We start from the raw sequence: 21,720 nt of genomic DNA, 5'->3' as shown, positions 1-21,720 counted from the left end.
TCTCTTTCTCTCTCTCCCTCCCCTTTTCTCTTTCTTTCTTGATTGGTTTTTTGAGACAGAGTTTCTCTGAGTAACTCTGGCTATCCAGGAACTCTGGTCTGTAGGCCATGCTGGCCTTGAACTCGGAGATCCACCTGCCTCTGCCTCCTGAGTGCTAGGATTAAAGGCGTGAGCCACCACGCCCTGCTCCTATTCTGTTTTCTTCTTCCTATGTATGTATCCTAATATTTTCTATGGAAGCTTATTATTTATATTTAATGTTGAAGTCTATTTTACCGTGGTCTAAAACCTGAGTTTGAGACTGGCAGCTCTGTTGACCAGCCATGTGCAGTAGGGAGGCACTGCCGAACTGGAGAACACAGCACTTCCAGTACAGGCTTAGTTGTGTTGTAAATCAGGTAAGAAAATGCTGCAAGTCTCCAGGTATTTAGTAGGTACTCAATAACGTGCGGCTGCGGCTGCACCCAAACTAGATCAAGATTATGCGGACACTTGCGCCCCCTAGCGTCCGGGAAGGCGCTCCAAGATGCCGCCTAAGTGATGAACTGGAAGAGACTCAGGGCCAAGGTGGGTACCACAGTCCCCAGCCCTTTTCGCTCCCGCCCAAGTCTTGAGACAGTGCCAATCAGACAGCTGCTTCCGCATGGAGGCGGCACTTCCTTCGGCAGCGCGCACGCGTGCGCGAAGTCCCGCCCCGGAACTGCAGTTCCAGCCGCTGCTGCAGTTCCGGGTCAGGGTGGCGCAGGCGGCCCGGTGTGTGAGGGAGCTCTGTCGGTGAGTACTCTTGGTGAGTGCGGTGCGGAGCGATTCCGTGGGCCTCTGCGGACGCGCTCCCGGGGTCCCCGCAGCATAGTGGTTCCCGGGTGGCGCCACCGCCCTGGTTCTCGGGTGGCTCACGCCTGAGGGCCAGTAACCACGCATCAGGGCCCCGCAACCCCCCCTTGAAGAGCTCGTGCGATCCTAGTGCCCGAGGGACTCTTGCAGGCGGGCCCTTTTAGTGACATTCCCTTCCGCTTGTCAAGGTGGGACCGAAGTGCGGTGGTCGTGGTGTAGTCGGTGCCTGGGACCGCTGGGTGAGCCTTGCTGCGAGTCAGCGTGCTTCTCTACACAGGCGCCATGCTAAGCCGGTTTTGACATACGTCACCACGTCGTATTCATTTGACGACTTAGTGGGATAAACATCTCATTATCTCTAAAATGTAGATGAAGAAACTGAGCCACAGAGACGTTCACGAAAGATAGAGGTAGCAAGTGTAGGGTCCAGATATGAACTGAGTTTTATTTTATGCCTTCCACAGTCTGTTCTTTCTTATTTAAAGAGAGTCATTGTGGAGACACTTCAACTCAAATGAGTCATGCATAACCCCTTTCTCCCTTTAAAGACAGGGTCGTATGTAGCCAAGGCTGGGTACGCATGGTTTTTATGCAGTGCTGGAGGTGGAACCCAGGACTTCATTCATGCTAGGCGAACACTTTGAGCTACATCTCTAACTAGCTGTAGATTACTTAAAATGTAATTGGAAAGCTGCATTGGATGGAAATGGCATTTGCCTTGTTCTAATAGGGAAGAGAGCTTAGTGCACTCGTAATAAAGCACACTCTATCCCCTAAACACAGAGATGAAAAAACATCCCAGATTCTTAATCCGTCTTAAAAATGGCTTGTGTAGGTCAGGCATCATTCTGTCACCTCTGTTGATAATCTCAATTGTTTGTATACAGCATAAAGGTAGATATTATCATACCCCTCTCTTTTTAAAGGATTAAAGCACTAAATTCTGAGAAGAGTAGGTAGTATTGTTGAAGATTGCATGCAAATTAAGTGTTGGAGCTCGTGTATCTTTACTGCATTGCCTGTATTCCCTCTGCTCCAAGCTGAACTGCCTATTCTGTGGGTGTGTTTCACTTTCGGGCTGGGAGCATCTTCTCTATGTGTGTTAAACCATCTTCAGTTGTTCCCACGGTCAAGTATGTTTTAGGTTCATTGGAAAGTGTGTGTTGCCATAGAAGCTATGCTTCACGGTCGCTAACCTGAAAGAACATTTCTTTTCAGCAACCATGAAGTTAAAGGAGACAAAGTCAAGGCCAAAGCCGCCGAGCCGTGGCACATTTCAGACAAAGGGCATCAAAGTTGTGGGGAAATGGAAGCAGGTGAAGATCGATCCGAACCTGTTTGCAGATGGACAGATGGATGACTTGGTGTGCTTTGAGGAACTGACGGATTACCGTTTAGTCTCCCCTGCCAAGAATCCCTCTGGTCTCTTCTCAAATGAGGAGCCCAAGAAGAGAAAGGCCAAAGCTGTTTCAGAAGAAGAGGAGGAGGAGGAGGAGGAGGAAAAAGAGGAAGGAGAGTCTAGCTCCCCAAAGAAAAAGCTCAAATTGAAGACACGTGAAGGTGCAGTAGTGGCTGCTGAAGGAAGTACTGCCCAGGATGAAGTCCAAGATTCCGAGCCAGAGACTCAGGAATATGTCACTGTTTGTTCTGATCGAAAGGTAGGAGAAGCAGCATCGGAAAGCTTGGCACGGGCTGTTCCCAAAAAGAAGAAAAACAAAGGGAAAAAAAAGTTAGACCCTTCCCATAGCACTGCCCCTAAAGTGCCCAAAAAAGCAAAGACATGGATGCCTGAAGTGCATGACCAAAAGGCAGATGTGTCAGCCTGGAGGGACCTGTTTGTGCCCAAGGCCGTTCTCCGAGCACTCAGCTTTCTAGGCTTCTCTGCACCCACCCCGATCCAAGCTCTGACGTTGGCCCCTGCTATCCGTGACAAACTGGACATCCTTGGAGCTGCTGAGACAGGTAAGGGCTGTCTGTCTGTCCCAGGCAGGAGAGCTTTTGCATCTAGGCTTTGGTTGCTCATAGGCTGGAAAACTGGAGGGGGAATGTAGAGAGCATGACCACAAAAACCATGTTGAATGACTGTTGAGAAAGCATCCAGCTCTGGGCTGACATCTGTCCTGCCTGACTGGTACCCTTTATCTCTGTAGAGCGGGTGAGATGGAAATGACAGCAGCACTACTTAATGCCTTGCAGTCAGGTGGAGAGTGTTCTCTTCCAGCTCTGCTGAGGAGTTTTTTAAAACCAAGAATGGATGTTAGCTTTTTTTTACAAATGTTCTTGTATGTATTTAGGTATATGGTTTTGGTTTTTAGTCCGTTGATAACGGTGAATTATATTGATTTTCAGAAATGAAAACTAAACATTCCAGAGAAACAGTGAACTTGATCACAATGTGCTGTTTATATCATGTTCTTGTCTGGTGTTAGAGTTGACACTAACACTGGCCTCAATAACTTGTGAAATGTTTTCTTGTCAATTATCTGAAATAGTTTTAAATAATTGATGTTTTTTCAATCATAAATATTGTTAGAATTCATCTGGGCTTGCTCTTTCCCTTCTAGGCAGGTTTTTATTTTTAAGTACAGATTTTAATTTTAAAACGTAAAGAGTTTTTTTGTTTGTTTGTTTCCACTTAACATTCTATCCAGTTTTTTGTTCCATGTAGCTGACAGTCTCTTATCAGGTCCATAAGTATTTTATATATTAAAATATTCTTGTTAATTCTCTAAGTGAGCTGGCTCCTTTCCATTATGAAATACCCATCTGTGTCCTACAGGAGTTCTTTGTTCTAACATCTGCTTTCATATGCTGTTCATTCTGATGTTAGTATGGTCTGTCCTTTTTTATACTTTTTTGTAGATATACTTTGGACAAACTTTTTTATTTAATATGCGAGTAGTGCATAATTTTATTTTTTTTTAACTGAGTTATTCAGGCCATTTATACTTAATGTGGTTATGGAAAACAGTTGAGTTTAAATCTGTTGTTTTGACTTTTCCTAGTTGTCCAGATGTTCTTTATTGTTACCTTACTTGAGATTTTTAAAATTTTTTGGTGATATTACAGATTAAATATTTATTTGAAATATTTAAGACAGTGTTTTAAATTTGGATTTTTAAAATTAATATTTGCTTCTACATAGTGGAATATCTTAGGGATAGGATCCAAGTCTATGTATGAAATTCACTTATACTTCATATACTCCTTAAACATATAGCCTGTAGGTCATGTTGGCAACTCAGAATGTTTAAAACTTTTTAGTATTTGGGAATTCAAGTTTTTGGGTTGGGGTGCTCAACTTGTGTTTGGATGTTTTTGAAAACAAACTCTGTAAAACTCTGATGGTACATACCTTTAAGAAGCAGAAGGGTCTGTGAGTTTGAGGTCAGCCTGGTCTACAGAGCAAGTTCCAAGCCAGCTAGGGCTGCATGGACCCTCATCCCAAAACAAAACAACAGAAAACAAGATGTTTGTGTCCACAAAGCACTTCTGATACAACCGGCGCTGTGAGGTTTTACCAAACCAACCTCTTCTCCACCTCAGCTCCAGTCATATGTCCTATTCCGCAGTTCGGTTCTGACTGCCTGGGCTTAGAGTCCTACCGCAACCAGCTCAGGTCCAGTCCCACAAGACTGTTTCCTCACTGGGCCCTTACTCCTGATGTATTTGTCCAAATTAAGGATCGAGTGATAGCTCCTCAGTTTATCACTTTTCTAAATAGCCCCCAGAATTTAGGGAGACATGTTTACTGGCTTAAAGGGTGAACCTCGGGAACAGCTCGATTGAAGAGATTCATAAGGCAACATGTTGAAGGCAGTAAGAGGACAGAGGGCTTCCATGTGTCTGTCCATCTGGGCACACCACCTTTTATGAGTTCACCGTCCTGGAAAGCTCTTCAAAGCCCATCCGTTGTAGTGTTCTTATGGAGCATAAGTCTTGGTCACTGGAGATTGAAGTCGTCTTCGGTCCCCCTCTCTAGTGGTCAGGAGGGATGTGTGTGAAAGTTCCTGCCCTGCAGCCACCAACTCAATCCTGAAGTTTTCTAGAGACAATTAGTCTCTAGCTCACAGTCATCTCGTTAATTTACAAGGAATGGAAGATGGAGATTAAATATTATAATAAAAGATGCTCCTATCAGAAGTTATGGTTTTCAGAAGTTCTGTGCCCGGAGCTGGGAATGAGACAAAGTACACATTGATTATTGTACTGTCTCCTCTCGTTTTACTAGCCACAGGCCTTTGTTGGGTCTTAGTGTGTGCTTTAGGGCTCACAGTCTGTTATGGGTTGTACACATACATTTGTCATAGTGTTCCTTCAATGATACAGTGCCTAGTGTGTGATACCAGAGCCTCTCACGGGCTTCTGTCCACCTGTCCCTCCTTTGTACTTTTTGTTGTGTATTTTTATCTCTGTCTATGGTGGAAATCAGAACAGTGCTTTAACTGTTCTGCTGTAAGCAGTTATATTTTATTTTATTTTATTTTATTTTTGGTTTTTTTTTAGAGACAGGGTTTTTCTGTGTAGCTTTGCACCTTTCCTGGAACTCACTCTGTAGCCCAGGCTGGCCTCGAAGCAGTTATATTTTAAAGAGATTTGAAAAGAAACAGTTTGTAGCATGAATCTTAGAGTCTTATTAATAAAATCAAACCTGGGCCAGGTATTAGGGTGAATGCTGAATGATCAGAGAAGCAGAACAAGCCACAGCTACCTCACCTCGCCAGTTCCTCAGCTGATCCTGTTTCCTCAGACTGGAAACCTGAGTCTTCATCCAGAATGAATCTCAGCTGAACTGCTGCTCAAAAGCCTGAAAACTTAACCAGCCAAATGCTTCTAGTTTCTGGTCTTCACGCCTTATATATCTTTCTGTTTTCTGCCATCACTCCCTGGGATTAAAGGCGTGTGTCACCATGCCTGGCTGTTTCCAATGTGGCCTTGAACTCACAGAAATCCAGAGGGATTTCTGCTCTGGAATGTTAGGATTAAAGGCATGTGCTACCACTGCCTATCCTCTGTGTTTAATATTCTCTGACCCCAGATAAGTTTATTGTTGTGCACAATATTTCGGGGAACACAATACCACCACAACAGTTCTTTCTGTTTCTGTAATTTCTGGTGCACTTCATTCCCTGTGTAGATGGAGATTTTCATGGGCCATCAGCTTTTCTTCTGCATGGAAGACTTCAGTTAGCATTCTTTATAGCAGATCTGCCCGTGAATCAGTTCAGCTTTTGTAAGACTGAAGCAGCCTTTGGTTTGTATTTGTTTTAAAGTTTTTGTTTTTGTTTGTTTATTTGTTTTTTTTCTGGGTAGTTCTGAATTGTCAGTTTTATTTTTCTCAGACTGTCAAATACAGATGCTGCTATGATATATTTCGGCTTTGATGAAAGTCTGTGGTTTTTCTTATTTCATTTTATTTTTTAAGCTTTTGCTTCTAATGTTTGGCTTCTTTGGTGTGGTTATTTTTTACTTAGAACTGGTCATTTCCTTTGAAAACTATTCATGAAAGTTTTTTTTAAAACATTTATTTATGTATGTGTGTGCATTCATGTATAGGTTTGTACAATCCGAGGCCTATGTATAGAGGTCACAGGAGAACTTATGGGTCTTGGGATCAACCTCAGATCCTCAGGCATAATGGCAAGTGTCTTTATCCATTTAACCATCTCACCAGCCCATGAAAGTTCTTTGCAGGTTCGGATTAGGACTCTTTTAATCTTTCAGAGACCATGATTGATGTTTCCTGGGACATTCTTCTTTGTCCACTTCAGTATCCAGGAAGGATATCTTTCAGGTCCCCTAGTAGATCCCCAAACACAGATGAGATGATGCTGAACTCTGTACTTTTTTTTTCCTTGCATATTTATGGAGATTATGAATGCCTTTTATATTTTGAGCATTTATGCACTGTGCTCATACTTTCTGCAGATTGAAATATAACAGCAAAGCTAACATTAATTTCTTCACAGTTTCATGGAAAGAATATTCATTCTTATTATAGATCTTAATAACCAATTCATAATATTTTTTTTCCTCAAGTTGAGACTTTCCAGTTTTCAATCAAAGAAGAACACCTTACAGCTCCTCTTTAGCGTATCGGAGCTGCTCTGGGAGAGTTCCTCTCAGGGGCTAGGACAGTGAGTAAAGTAGGAACCACCTGAACAGAAGCTGACCAGAAGCAGGGGCTCACAGTCTGATAACTGAGATCGCTGAGTGACTAACAGTGGGGAACATATATGGCGTGAAGACACCGGACAGACTAAGGAAGACTCACGTCTTGTGTAGATGGAGCCAGACACAGTGAGAGTTCCCCTACTGCTTGGAATGATAAACAGCTTGAAATTTATGGACTTACCAGTTTAATAATTTTTGGATGATAATTGACCATGAGTAACTGAAATGCAGAAAGTGAAATGACAGTTAAGGAGAAAAGCTGTACTTCAAATTTTCAGGTTGTAGTGTCCTGTTTGTTTTGACCTCTTGGGTGATGTGGGCTCCAAATGCCTTCAGAGGTCAGTTTTAAAACACACAGGCCCAGAGACAAACTTGTTAAGAGTTCTGAAAAGAACCATTTACTTAATTCCTTCACTGAAGACGGTTGAAGTGATGCACAGATTTCCCCACAGTAAGACAGACTCACCCTTCTTTCTTTTATGGCACCACCACTGGGGTGTTTGTTCTTCATCACTGGTGACTTCAGGTCTAGTGCTAGCATACCGTACCTTTCCTTGTTTATCCCACACACCCAGCGGCCATGCGCTTCAGGAACCTGTGTGGAATGGTGGTGCTTTGGGTTGGTCAGGCTGACACTTGGCTCTTTCAGGTTCCCTGGTTTCTCTGCAAAGGCAGGAACTCCAAACAGTGACGTGCTGTGTCATGATTCCTGTTGTTTTTGCTTTATTTCTAAGGAAGCGGGAAAACTCTTGCTTTTGCCATCCCGATGATTCACGCAGTGCTGCAGTGGCATAAGATGCGGGCTCCCCCCATCCCAACTAGCGCTGGAGTACCCCCGAGGGAGACCAGGACAGGAGCTGCTTCCGATCTTGGATCACCTCACAAGGACGGAACTGAGTCTGGAGTGTTACCCGATGAGGCCAGAACTGAGAAAGAAGCACAGCCTGGTGAAGCTGAGGCTAAGGCCAAAGCCAAGACCACTGTCTCTGCCTCAGCCCAGGCACTGCTCTCCTGTGATGGTGATGATGCTGGTGAAGGACCTTCTTCCTTGGTTGAGGAAAAGCTTATCGTCAAGCAAACTGAAGACAGAGAAGAGAAGCTTGATGAAGAGCGGGCTGGGAAGTTAAAACAGGGCCTATGTGACCAATTTGCTGTCTATAAAATACACCCACGGCGCCCTCTGCTGGGACTGGTCCTGACTCCCACTCGAGAGCTGGCTGTCCAGGTCAGACAGCACATTGATGCTGTGGCCAGGTTTACAGGTGAGATTAAGTGCACTTAACACACGTTTCTAAGCCAGTTTCCAAACGCCCCGACAACAGTGGGAGTGTGGCTCCTGTCCTGGGGAGCTTTCTCGTTTGCTGGAGAATTAGTCCTTTAGAAATCGATTGCCGTTTGTTCAAGTCCCTCAAGGGGACCAGATATCTAAAGTGTTTGTGAATAACCTAACCTTTTAATAACAAATGTCCTGATTGCCTTGAGGTAAAAGCTTAATTCTGTACCTTTTGGGAAGGGTTTCCACAGTATGATGTTTATCCTAACAAAATCCACAGCTAAGCTCTAACTCAGTGCTGAGCACCTCAGCTGTGTTATCCTGTGTGTTCACTCCTATCCCTTGGTCTAGAAGCATTCCTCTCCCAGAAGAGCTCAGGGTCACTAATGGAAGGGCATGGGAAGGGCTCCTTAGGGCATGTCACGTAAATATCCTTCCCAGCACTGTAGTGACCACTGCTTGTGGTCAGAGCTGTGGAGGTGAGTGTGACTGGGTTCAAATCCAGCCATTCTCTTGTGGTTAGAAAGGAGAGAATAGAAGGGAATAGCAAAGTAGACAGGATCCAGACACAAACTGCAGGCTGCTTGGTAAGCCCTCGAGCAGTCAGGCCAGGCCAACTTTTTCAGCACTCCCTTGGTGTAGAAAGCTCTGCTGGTGACCATGTGCTAATCCAGAGGATGAGCAGCCAGATGGAAAAACAGTGTCTGTATGTTTTCTGTCCCGTAGGGATTAAAACAGCAATTTTAGTTGGTGGAATGTCCACACAGAAACAGCAGAGGATGCTGAATCGCCATCCAGAGATTGTGATTGCCACCCCTGGTCGGCTCTGGGAGCTAGTTAAAGAAAAACATCCTCATTTGAGCAACCTTCGGCAGCTCAGGTGAGAGGCGGCTCCTCTCCCTTCTTTCTTACGCTTTCGGAAATGAGCCCGAAGTGTGTGGTGTGTGCAGGATGGTGTGTGTGGTGCTTTCTCACTACCACAGAACACTGTGGCCATCCAGACCCTATCCTTGAAAACTAAGCATGCCTGAGAGAAGTTGGTTGATGCCCTAGTGGTGATGGTAGGGTGCCTGTATGTGTGAATGACAGTCTGTGGTTGGGGTGGGAGCAGGGTGTTCTGTAGAGGTGTTTCCTCCCTGCAGTTGCACTAACCAGTGGTGTGGGCCTGTCTGGATCTGCAGGTGCCTGGTGATAGATGAGGCTGATCGGATGGTTGAGAAAGGCCATTTTGCTGAGCTCTCCCAGCTTCTAGAGCTGCTAAATGACTCCCAGTACAACCCCAATCGACAAACGCTTGTTTTTTCTGCCACACTGACCCTGGTACACCAAGCTCCTGCTCGAATCCTTCATAAGAAGCACGTGAAGAAAATAGATAAAACCGCCAAGCTTGACCTTCTCATGCAGAAGATTGGCATGCGGGGCAAGCCAAAGGTCATTGACCTCACAAGGAATGAGGGTACAGTGGAAACGCTCACAGAGACCAAGATCCACTGTGAGACAGATGAGAAAGACTTGTATCTCTACTATTTCCTTATGCAGTACCCAGGCCGCAGCTTGGTGTTTGCCAACAGTATCTCCTGCATCAAACGCCTCTCTGGACTCCTCAAGGTCCTGGACATCATGCCGCTGACTCTGCATGCCTGCATGCACCAGAAACAGAGGCTCAGAAACCTGGAGCAGTTTGCCCGTCTGGAAGAGTAAGTGAAGCCTGTCTCCAGAGGCCTGGCTTTGAGCCATGAGCCACTGTACCGAGGGGGCCAGGGAACTAGGGACCCCGCCCTCTGTCACAGGTGCTTTAGCAGCAGAAGACAGGCTAGCTCTCCTTTTTTTCTTCTTCTTCCCTCTTTTCCTTAATTTTATTTCTGTATTTGGCAATGTCATGCATTCATTGTTTGTTTGCTATTAATGTTCTTGGAGACTTCTGGTAACTCGTTAGACAACAGATGAAGTCCTGGGCATCCGGTTACTTCTGACATCCTTGAGATTGTGATTGAGAGCACAGACTATAACCAGAGTATCTGAGAGCAAATCCTGAACCCTTCACTTCCTCACTGGTCAAGTTAGTCAGGGTCTCTGTGCTCCGTTGTCTCCTCCGCAGGGTAATAGGTGCTGATGGGATCGTAGAAGAAGAGAGTGACTGGTGATGTAAAGGGGACGTGTTGGGAATGCTGCCCGGTGTGACCTTGGGTAATCACCTACTACTGCCTATTACCTTGGTTCTTCTCACTCTAGGTGACAGAGTGCTATCTAGAAAGGTTCACCAGCTTGCCCAAGGTTTCACAGTGTGTAAGTGACAGGGGTGGTTCTCAGATGGACCTGTCAGACTCCAGAGCCCACGCCACACCTCCTCATGTTTGTCCATGTGCCTGTGAACCAACTCTGATGCAGGGAGTGGGTACAGGTTGTCTGTCTAGGGAAGAGTGAGGCAACCTATCAGAATGGAAGAGAGTAAGTGAGAAGGTATTAGGAGAGAAAGACACTGACCCAGAGTGTCTGTGGCTTCATTTCATTCACTGCCAGAAGGCAGCATGTGCTGAGATGGTAAGACTCAGGTTTTGAGTCCTGATTCCACAACAGAATAGGCATATTCACACTATGGAAAGTGAATTTCTCAGCCTCAGCTTAATTGTAGAAGGGAGGTAATAGTATTAACTTGTAGGGCTGTAGTGTGGAGTGCTTAGTATATGCTGAGCCGATTAATAATTGTTATTTATAATTATGGTTGTGCTTTGTTTCCATCACAGCTGTGTTCTCTTGGCAACAGATGTGGCAGCTCGGGGTCTGGATATTCCTAAAGTTCAGCATGTTATCCATTACCAGGTATGGCTCTTAGCATTAAAGGCCTGCCCACTTCCTGCTCCCTACAGTGAATGGGGAAGTGTTAAAGCAAAGGTTGGAGCAGAGGGGAGAGGTATTACTCCTCAGGCTTCCTGCACTGTGTTCCCATTAGCATCTAGTGCTCACTGTTACTGCTTTTGAAACAGTGAACATCCTATCAAATAGCCTTTCTCTTCAGGCTACTTACATCTACAGATTCAAGTGTTAGCCCCTCCCACCACCTTACCCTCCAGTGGAATGGTTGAACATATGTCTTAGTCAGCTTTCTGTTCTCTATAACAATACCTAAGACAGGGTAATTTGTAAAGAGAGTGTGCCTATTGATTCTGGGGCCTGGAAAGTTCGAGGGCATACCACTAATATCTGCTCTGCTCTGCTTCTGGTGGGAGCCTTGAGGTGGAAGGGGATGCAGGTGGTGAGTGCAGTGGTAAATGTGGGGGAGACAGCCTTGGGTACCATCTCATGGTAACCAATCCAGGCCCTGGAGAGCAAGAACTCACTCCATTCCTCTTTCCATCCCATCCACAAACACCTCCCACTAGGCCCCTTCCAACACTGCTGCACTTGTTATACTGAAGAAGTAAGCGTCAGCGTGAACTTTGGTGGAGACAGACAACAGCAGCGTGTTTTTGTTTTTATAATTTAATTTTTATTGAAAATAGATTTTTTAATACAGTATATTTGTTTTTTTTCATGTAATATATTCTAATCATGGTTCCCCTCATCTAAGTCATCCCAGATCCTCCCCATTTTCTCACCTACCCACATCAGTACCTTTTCTCTCTCTCTCTCATTACAAAACAGGCCACAAAACAAACAAACAAATAAAAAAACAGAATAGGACAATAACAAACAGAAAAAGGGAGCCAAAGATAAAACACAAGAAACACATACAAATGCAGAGACACACATTATCACATACACAAATCTCATAAAAACACAAAATCACAAACCATAATATATAAACAAAAGACCTGCAAAGAAAAAAATGACGCCCAGGCAAAGTGTTATGAAACCAAACCCCTCCAAAAATACCGTTGAGCTCATTTTGTGTTGGTCACCTACTTCTGGGCACAGGGCCTGCCATTAAGTGTGATTTGCATAACCAATGAGACTCTGTTGGAGAAAACTAATTTTTCCTTTGCCTGTGGTTGTCAATTTGAGATAGCTTCTGGGTTATGGATGGGGGCTGTGTCCACTCCTCTCAGCACTGGGACCCCATCTGGCTTAGACCTGTATAGGCCCTACAAAAGCTGCTTCATTCTCTGAGTTCCTGTATATGTGAGTCCTGTTGTGTCTAGAGGGCCTCTTTTCCTTGGTGTTTTCCATCCCTACTGGCCCTACAATCTTTCTACCTTTCCTCTTCCACGAAGTTCCCTGAGTCCTGAGGGGAGGGATTTACTGGAGACATCCCATTTAAGACTAAGACTCTGCACATTGTCCAGTTGTGGGTCTCTGTATTTGTTCCCATCTACTGCAAGAGGAAGCTTCTCTGATGGTGGCTGAACAAGACACTGACCTATGAAGATAGAAGAATTTTTATATGTACATTCCCTTAGCAGAACAGTGGTATTCCTCTCAGTCTGTGACCTATCTAATATCAGATTCTTGTCCGCCCAAGCAGTGTCAGGCATGGGTTTCATCTCATGGGGTGAGCCCTAATTCCAATCAGGTATTGATTGGTGCCACTAATGTACCAGCACATTATATAGTCGGGTCACCATTGTAGATTGAAGGGTTTGTATCTGGGTTGGTGTTTACCTTTTTCTTCTGGTAACATGCAGAGTACCTTCCAGTACCAGGAACACTAGTAGTTCATATAAACACTAGTCTATAGGGGTGAAGATTCCACCAGCTCAACTTTTCCATGTTCAGTGAGTTATATAGGTGTTGTCTTCCACAATAGGGTCTTACTGTCAGTTTGAGGAGAGCAACAATTAGCCTTAGCAATAGCCTGGGTGGTTTGGGGATTTTATATAGGGCCCTTACAGCAATAAGTTAAATGGCTATTCTGGTGTGCAGTACAACAGTGGTGTAGTTAAGACCTCTCTTGACTAAATCCCAGCTTCAACAAATTATTTAGTCTCTATCCCTTGGATTTCTCATTTTGTGAATGGCAGGGTAGTATGTCTCTGGGTTAGTAAGGCACATATGTAAAGAACTTGGGTCACTAAATTGGAAACACTGACTACCTACCTGTTCAGGACCAGTAGTAGCAGTGACAGTAGTTATTGTGAATAGCAAACAGCAGCAGATAGTTGTAGCTGGGAGCATGGGCTCCAGATCCTTCGGCCAGGAATTGAACACCACTCTAATGCTTTAGGGCTGGCAGTTTTGGGCAGGTACTTGGGCACCATTCATTTCAGTGCCATTTTCTGTAAGCTGGAAGCAGCGACCACATCTGCCCCTTAGGGTTGTTATAGCTGAGTGGATAGTGAAGCACCTGCCCAGTGTAAGTGTGGAAAGCCTGGCATCTATTAGGATGGTTTTTGTAGGCGGAGTTTCTCATCGGGACCTCTGGCTCTCCAATAACCACACAGACTTAATTATAAGTGCTCAGCTGATAGCTCAGGCTTTTTACTAACCAGCTCTTACAACTTAAATTCTCCCATTTTTCTTTTTCTTTTTTTTTTTTTTGTTTTTCAAGACAGAGTTTCTCTGTGTAGTGTTAGTGCCTATCCTGGATCTCGCTCTGTAGACCAGGCTGGTCTTGAACTCACAGAGATCCGCCTGCCTCTACCTCCCGAGTGCTGGGATTAAAGGTGTGTGCCACCACCGCCCGGCCTCCCATATTTCTCATGTACACTCTACCACATGGCGGTGCCTTTTTCAGCATGGCATGTTCATCTCGCTTCTCTCCAAGTCTCCTGGCGACTCTGCCCTCCTTCCCTGTGCTCTCTTTGTGCAAGTCCCGCTTAACCTCTTTCTGCCCAACTATTGGTCAGTCAAAGCTCTTTATTAACCAGTGAGAGTAATACTTATTCACAGTGTACAAAAAGATTGTTCCACAGCAGTTTTTTATTATTTTTCATCTTTAATTCTTTTGCTTTGAAAAATATTTTGGGAATACCAATTTCAGATTAGCACATCTCTGGAACAGAGGTGCTGGGTCAGTTGTAGAAGATACCAGAACCACATAGTATAGAGTATAGTCCTAGTCCCTAAGAAGTACTGCATCCTGTAGAGAAGTGAGATATGACCACCACTGTAACACAGACAGAAAATTACCACATGTAATATAGTTTGAGAGGGTGCTGAGTGCTTTCTAGAAGATGCTGCCATTCCAGGATTGAGAGGTTGGGAGATAAGGACTGTAGGGAGGTGTGTTTGGGGTATGTCTTAGTTAGGGTTCTGCTGCTGTGATAAACCCTGTGACCAAAAGCAACTTAGGGAGGAGAGGGTTTGTTTTACTTCACAGCTTACAGTCCACCATGATGGGAAGTCAGGGCAGGAACCTGGAGGCAGGAACCTGAAGCTGAGGCCATGAAGGAGTGCTGCTGGCTGGCTTGTTTCTCCTGGCTTGCTCAGATTGCTTGTTTAGACAACCCAAGAGCACCTGTCCACATCAATCATTAATCAAGAAAATGCCCCACAGACTTGTCCAGTGAACAATTGATGTGATGGCAGCATTTCCTCAGTTGAGGTTCACTCTTTCCACATGACTCTAACTTGTATCAAATTGAAAAGAACTAACATAGAACTAACTCAGCCTGGAGTGAGAAGAGGACTTTGTTGGGGTATGAGTAGGTGAATAGTTGCGAGGCCAGCAGAAGAAGTTAGCAGCAGGTGCCTGAAGGCCTAGAGTATCATGGTCAGGAGCTGGCTCTTCATTCTGTAAGATGAAGAGTGGCAAGCTTCATTTCCAGAATCACGGTAAACGGGTTATAGTGGACACTGAGCCACTCATTTCATTAGTGGTGGTCGCCGCAGGAGTCAGAGAGGCAGGGCTGCCAGTATCCATGCCATGCTGTTGGTGGACAATATACCTGCTGTAGGTTGACCTGGGCTTAGCATGGCCTTTGAATCCTGGCTTCCACACACATTTAGTTGGGTAACCTAGGGGAAGTGGGTGGACCTCTCTGTATTTAGTTTCCTGGTTTATAATATGTGGATAATGATGAAGTATGAAGTATTTCATACGACTAGGATAATTCTACCTTCAATTCATTTTCTTTCTTTCTTTTTTTCTTCTTTTTGTTGTTGTTTTGTTTTGTTTTTTTCAGACAGAGTTTCTCTGTATGATAGCTCTGGCTGTCTTAGAACTCTGTTTGTAGACCAGGCTGGCCTTGAACTCACAGAGATCCACCTGCTTCATCCTCCCAAGTGCTGGGATTAAAGGCAAAGGCATGTGCCTGGCCTTCATTACATTTCTCTTGCTGTGATAAAATAGTATGGCCAAGGCAATTTACAGAAGGAAGAGTTTATTTGGCTCGTGGTTCCAGAGTGATAAGAGTCCAAATGAGGGAGTAGAGCTGACAGGTGGGAGGTGGGTGGAGCAGTAGCTGAGAGCTCAACTGCAATATGAAGCAGAGAGAGTCCACTGGGAATGGCACATGGCTTTTGAAGCCTCAAAGCTGCCACCAGTGACACACTTCCCCAGCAAGGTAATAATTCCTAAGCCTCAAAAACACGGGGTTACCAACTGGGGACCAAGTACTCAGGTATCAAGTACCTACCAAGTAGGAAACATCTCCTTCAAACCACCACATACAAAATGTTTTTGGTTGGTTGGCTGTGAGAGCCCACAGAGGTTTCCTAGTGAGATCTGAGCTTGCTTTATGCAGCAGGGCTGCATAAGGGGATGGATTGCCCACATGCATGGTTACCAGGTGTTTGGAAGGTCTGCATTTGGCTGTGCTGGGTGGGGGTCTTTTGCTCCACCCCTTGGCATTCTTATAAAAAGCCCTTTAGAAGAGACAGAAGGGGCCAGTGGATAAGGATCCAGGCTTTCCCAAGGCTATCCTGTGTTTCTATCTTTCTCTCTCTCCCCTCTATATTTTTATCTAAATCTCTTAGCTCTCACTCCTCAAGAGTACCCTGGGGGTGGGGGTGGGGGCGTGTCCCCCACAGTTGGCCTCAAGCAGTCACTTAGTAACTGTTGGTTATAAATGTTCCATCATCAGTCACCCATGCCGAGCTGTGAAGTTTCAAAACTGAGACTAAAGTAGACTGATTGGTATTGATCACAAGGGAAGTGGGAGTGGAGAGGACAGGACGAAAGACATCCAGATTGATTGTGAAGGGCTGAACCAGTGTGGAGGCCGTGGGAGGGCGGGCAGAGCCTGCAGTGGATTGTCCATGTCTCTGAAGTAGGGCTAAGTTAGTTCACAATGCTAGAGAGGTTTCTGTCCCGCAGAGAGCAGAGCCAGTTGGGGATATGGCCCTGAGGGAAAGAGCCGTGCCGGGCAGTGTCTGTGTGCTGATGCTAGGTGTTGCTTTGGCAGGTGCCCCGCACCTCAGAGATCTATATCCACCGAAGTGGTCGGACTGCTCGTGCCACCAGTGAAGGCCTCAGCTTGATGCTGATTGGGCCTGAAGATGTGATCAACTTCAAGAAGATTTACAAAACTCTCAAGAAAGACGAGGACATCCCACTGTTCCCGGTGCAGTCAAAGTACATGGATGTGGTCAAGGTAAAGAAGTTAAACTCCCCTCACAGAGTAAAAAATGGTACTGCCGCCTCACAGAGCACCTTCCTCAGACCAGAAGCCTTACCCTAGAGAACTAAGAAGTGGTTCTGCCCATGGCTGAATGGTGGCTTTTGTAAAAAGGCTGGACGTGCCAGACCTGGGAGAAAAGCAGAAAAGGATAATGACCGAAGAAGTGTCTTTTCTCCCTCGTCCACTTTGATATGTGGTCCTGAAGTCTCCAGCTTCTTCCACTCAGTTAGACAGTGCAGTGAGCACAGCCATATAGACATCTGTCAGAGAGCTGTGAACATCAAGGGAAATGCTGAAGCTTTGGTATGCCCCTGTAGCAGAGACAGTAGGGCTTGCTTTCTAGGTTTACATTAACTCAGGAGCGTTCACTGTGAAGGTGTGCACTGGGCCACAGTATTATCAGGGACTAACATGGGGTAGTTTTCCCTAGAAGCTCACCAGTGTGTGTATAAGCCAAGCACGCAGCACGGTGAGGTCACATGGAGCATTGAGGCTGAAGGCATGTGGTTATGATGTGGGGAGAAGAGCTTTCATCTTTCTGCAGAGGTGAGGAAGGGTGAAGAGGGGATAGAGTTGCAGGCATTGAGGGAGTGGAAACAAGAGGCAGTTCAAGGGCCTGTGGCCATTCTGGCATGAAAGGAATGTTAGCTGTGTGAGGATTTATGATGAGGCTGGTGGAAGATGGGAACACAGAGAATTCCTATTAAGGAGCCTGGGAGCCACCCCGTTCTCATGGTTTCTTATTCCCCCTGCACATTCTCTCCCATGTCAGGGTGAAGGGGGTGTTATATCACTGCATTCTGACCCCCAACCCAGGAGAAGAGTTGAGGAGACCAAGTGTGACACGTGGGGAGACAAGTTCACTCGGGCCACCTATAAATTGGCAGCCTGGGACAGTCCTCTAAGGAGGTACAAGCAGGCATTTGTGATTGTGTGTGTAATGATGACGTGGGCTGTTATCAGGAGCCTGGGCAAGGGTTTCAGTAGGATCTGAGTTGTATCTCACTGGTTACTGATCACAGAGCAGTTTCAAAATGGCTTCGGTGAAGCTTTGCTTGCTGAGAGGCCTGGGCCCTCTATCAGATGAGTATTTTGTGCTCCTGTCCCCTCAGGAGCGGATCCGTTTAGCCCGGCAGATTGAAAAGGCTGAATACCGGAACTTCCAGGCTTGTCTGCACAACTCATGGATGGAGCAGGCAGCAGCAGCCCTCGAGATTGAGCTAGAAGAAGACATGTACAAAGGTGTGCCCGGGATGGGTGGGGATGGGAGGCTGTGTCCAGCTGGTTTTCCCTTTAACTTTTACCTGGTTGGAAGCATCCTCCCTTCTATGATCCATCAGAAGCATCAAGGTGCTCTTCTCTTGTCTCATGCTTGCTCATTCCGTGTGGGCCAAGTGCCCTGAGCCTTTCTTACGTGTCTGACTCTTCCTATGGACAGCCCATAGAGTCCACAACCAGGAGCAGACACAACAAAACTTCCTTCTTAATGCAGCCTGTTCTCTTACTGTGTGGTTAGGCTTTCTGCTATACCTCTTTCTTCATCTATGAGACAGGTAATAAACTTCCTACCTCCAGCTTAAGGTTGAGTAAAGCAGGCTAAGTTGGGTAGAGCTGTGCCCTAAAAACAGGAGGTCTGTGACACTGTCGTTATTTATCATTGTAGTTAGTGCTGTACCTTCCTTCATCAACAAAGCCCCGCCATGTCTCCCTTCCCTTGACAGTTGCTGGGCATGAATCGAGTGGGAACTATTGTTCTTTTACATGCAGGGATAAAGGCTCATAGAGAGAAGGAAGTTGTACATCAGAACAGCTCTACCACCAGGCATTGCCTAAGGCCTCCTCTGTGGGCCAGAAGCCAAGGAAGGGGTCAGGCTGCATGGCCTTGCATAGGAGAGCTGAGAACTGCATCCGGGGCGCTCCTTCTTCCCCACCAGCAGCTCGGCTCAGCTGAGGTGTTCACTTCTCAGTACCCAACCGTCAGGTTCAGAGGCAGACTGCTGCTCAGTGTGGGAGCCAGGAGTTTGCCAACAGTGCATTCCCCCTTGTAGCTCTCAATAGAGATGTGAGTCCCTGGCTTTCCTTTCTGAGGTCAGGCTTGGGACTTGGGCTGTGTCTACCTCTGCGTGCAGTCACAGCAGTGGTTGGGGAGGTACTGAAGAATCGGGCTGTGGAGAAGTGTTCACTGTCTCCTGAGGAGTTTGTGGTCGCCGCACTTGAGCTGGCAGCTACAGTGGTAGGACAGCAGACTTGAGCCAGATGTGAGTTCCGATCTCTGACGGTTTGCTCTGCACCAGTTATGTGACTCTGCTAAGCCTGAGTTCCCTTGTCCGTCAATTGAGGACTTTGTGTCTTTACTGGTCCCTGGACAGTGAAGGACGGTGGTCCATTACATCCCTCCTAAACAGAAGTTAGCCTTTATGGTTATGAACTGTCAAGCGCCACAGCTTATCCTAGTCTAGAGCAAGTGTTTCTGCATAAACATTACCTTGTATTTGTGTGTCTCAAGGAGGAAAAGCTGACCAGCAAGAAGAGCGTCGGCGACAGAAGCAGGTGAAGATCCTGAAGCAGGAGCTACGCCATCTGCTCTCCCAGCCACTCTTCCAGGAGAACCTGAAGACCAGGTACCCCACACAGTCTGGCAGGCTGCCTCAGTCTGTGGTGACTGCCAGGCATGGCGAGTCTGCACTGAGCTGCCTCTCCAGACAGAAGAGGAGGAGGAAGAAGCCAAAAGAGCATCGGGCACTGCCACAGCCAAGTCCAAGCACAACAAGCTAACTGCCCTCCCCTCGGCCAATGTAGTGACTGCTCAGTGACGTCCACTCTCCAGTTGTCTGTGGAAGCCTCCCTGTCCTTGCGCTTCACTCCACCCTCCCCCGGGGAAACCTGCCACTCTTCATCGTTAGCAGGAAAGACCTCATGCACACGTGTGTTGTGGAGTACGTGTAGTAGCCAGCAGCTGTGTCTCTGTAGCCAGTGTGTACGGGCTTCTTATGTACACCTTGGTTTCCAAATTAAAATCAAGTGGGAGCCAGAGAGTCAGCCTGAGGGTGTTGCAGTGTTTTATCATTAACTTTGAGAATTCCTTGGGCCAACATAGTACTGTTTCCTTCATAGGGAAATGGTGTCATAGGCTTCTGGCCACGAGTCACTATATCACAATACTGCCAGGTCAGCATCCGTCCCTGTCCTTCTCCACAGCAGTATAGTACCAGCTCCTTTTCTGTGCGATACTACTGTCTGCTGTCTTACCTAAGCTCACAAGGGTGTCTATCAGTTGCAAATCTGTACGGTCAAGAGAGACCGACCACAGGATCTGGCTCAAGCTCCTGGTCACGATTCCATGTTTTTTTTTTTTTGTTTTTTTTTTTTTTGTCCTAGCTCTTTTGTAAAACTGATTTCTCAGCCTGAACTGCTCTGTGTTGTTCCTGGAGTTCGGCTGTGTGTTCTCTGTGAGGAAAGTTCACAGTGCTGGCCACAGTTGAGCTGGCAGAGCTCCAGGGGTACAGGCCTCCAGTCTATACTGCAGGAACAGTGACCCCTGCTGTCCAGCTCCAGGTCAGTCTGGCTGAGTAACCACCACTGTCAGACCTGGGGGAAGCACAGCTCAGCTTGAACTTTGAGACAGATGTTCCCAGGCATGATTCAAATGTTTGGCTTGAGGAGTCCTGAGGATTTTAGTACACAGGCATGCCTGAATAAGAAACACAGCCTCTCTCAACTCTTAGCAAGGCGAGAGGTGGCCATGGGACTTCCTTTTAGCCTTGAGCCTAAACTGGATTCTGGTGTCACTGTTCACTGAATGCCTGACATTAAGATACTTGATAACCCCCTGATCCCAGGGCCTCATGTGCTCGACCACTGGGTTATATATATAAAACACTTAGTGGTTAGATTTAGCCACTGCCACCCAACAGCCAGATGAGATGTTGGTAACTCGGGGCATCTTCCTTCTGAGTGAGTTCTACTATTCTTACGTTAGGACACAGCAACATTTCCAGGTAGATGCCCTTCTTGTGACCCCACTATCTACTTCTCACCTGGATGGGAGGACAAAGCAAACATCAAGAGATCACCCAGGGGCCTCAACTTTCCAGATGCTGCTGCGAGATGTCAGTGGAGTTGATAAGTAGGCTCAAGGCCCCTGCATGCACACCCTTGATAAGATGGGGCCAGTGTTCAAGCCCATCTGTGTCCACCTAGTGTGCTGAGGCTTTGGTCAAGTCTGTACACAGCTTCCTGCATCCTTCCAGTGTAGTCCACTCATGAGTGGCCTGCGGGAAGATGGTGCTGTTCTTCATTACATAACCAGTACCCAACATTAAGAAGCCAGGCTGAAAGTTGTTTATAGAAACTGTTTAATGCTAGGAAGATGTTTTCATCTGAAGGAAGCTGTAGGGCTTGGCCTTGGGCATTCACTGAACCCCAGGCCCCGTTGTCCCAGGCTGGCTGTATATATACTTGGCTCTTAGACCTGTTGTATTGTTCCCCTGGCTCACACTTGGGGAAGCCATTCACTTCTGAGGCGTGGTTCTGTTTGCAAAGCTCAGGTGAAGTGGCTTGGACAAGGTCACACAGTTGAAAACCGAACTCGGGCAGCTGGCCCCAGCAGAGGTTCATCTGTTCTAGGAAGACAGCCAGAGCAGGTACACTGCTCTGTCACTATCCCTACTAGTTGTCCCCTCTGGGAAAGTGAGGAACGCACAAGCATTTGCAAAGATGAGCTCTCGAAGCCCCTGTGCTTCCAGTGTTTGGTCTAGAAAGAGGTGGCTGTACAGGGTGCAGGAATCATTCAGAAAGTGGGCGTGCTGGCATGATTGTTGCTGTAGCCTAGCCAAGAAATTGCTATGGCCAGCCAGGTTTTAGCATGTTCCCAGGTCTCCTATTGCCCTGCCCCTAGACCCATCTGAACTCCTTGGAACAGCCCAGGTGGGCATCCTGTGT

General features: G+C 46.3%; 1 protein-coding gene across 4 annotated transcripts; it reads left to right on the top strand.

Moving 5' to 3' along the window:
* Nucleotides 1–671: 671 nt before the first annotated feature.
* On the top strand, nt 672–19,812 carry Ddx24 (DEAD-box helicase 24). Of its 4 annotated transcripts, none has more exons than XM_059279309.1 (9): nt 672–774; nt 2,053–2,796; nt 7,743–8,270; nt 9,008–9,161; nt 9,463–9,978; nt 11,026–11,101; nt 16,564–16,752; nt 17,892–18,021; nt 19,286–19,812. In XM_059279309.1, the coding sequence occupies exons 2-9, from the start codon at nt 2,058–2,060 to the stop codon at nt 19,552–19,554; spliced, it is 2,601 nt and encodes an 866-aa protein (XP_059135292.1). In that variant the 5' UTR covers nt 672–774; nt 2,053–2,057; the 3' UTR covers nt 19,555–19,812. The 4 variants fall into 4 exon arrangements, with proteins under 4 accessions (XP_059135292.1, XP_059135294.1, XP_059135295.1 ...); XM_059279311.1 differs by having other exon boundaries at nt 724–787; XM_059279312.1 differs by lacking the exon at nt 672–774 and adding an exon at nt 969–1,073.
* The last annotated feature ends 1,908 nt before the right edge of the window (nt 19,813–21,720 follow it).

Source organism: Peromyscus eremicus, chromosome 14 (genome assembly GCF_949786415.1).
Source record: "Peromyscus eremicus chromosome 14, PerEre_H2_v1, whole genome shotgun sequence".
NCBI classification, from domain to species: Eukaryota; Metazoa; Chordata; class Mammalia; order Rodentia; family Cricetidae; genus Peromyscus; species Peromyscus eremicus.
Note: the sequence above shows the minus strand (reverse complement) of the source record. Positions and strands in the feature narration are given on the sequence as shown.

Coding starts and splice junctions, on each gene's coding strand:
- Ddx24 (XM_059279309.1), top strand. CDS start 2,058: ATGAAGTTAAAGGAGACAAAGTCAAGGCCAAAGCCGCCGAGCCGTGGC. Junction 2,797..7,742: donor CCTTGGAGCTGCTGAGACAG/GTAAGGGCTGTC, acceptor TTTATTTCTAAG/GAAGCGGGAAAACTCTTGCT. Junction 9,979..11,025: donor CAGTTTGCCCGTCTGGAAGA/GTAAGTGAAGCC, acceptor TTTCCATCACAG/CTGTGTTCTCTTGGCAACAG.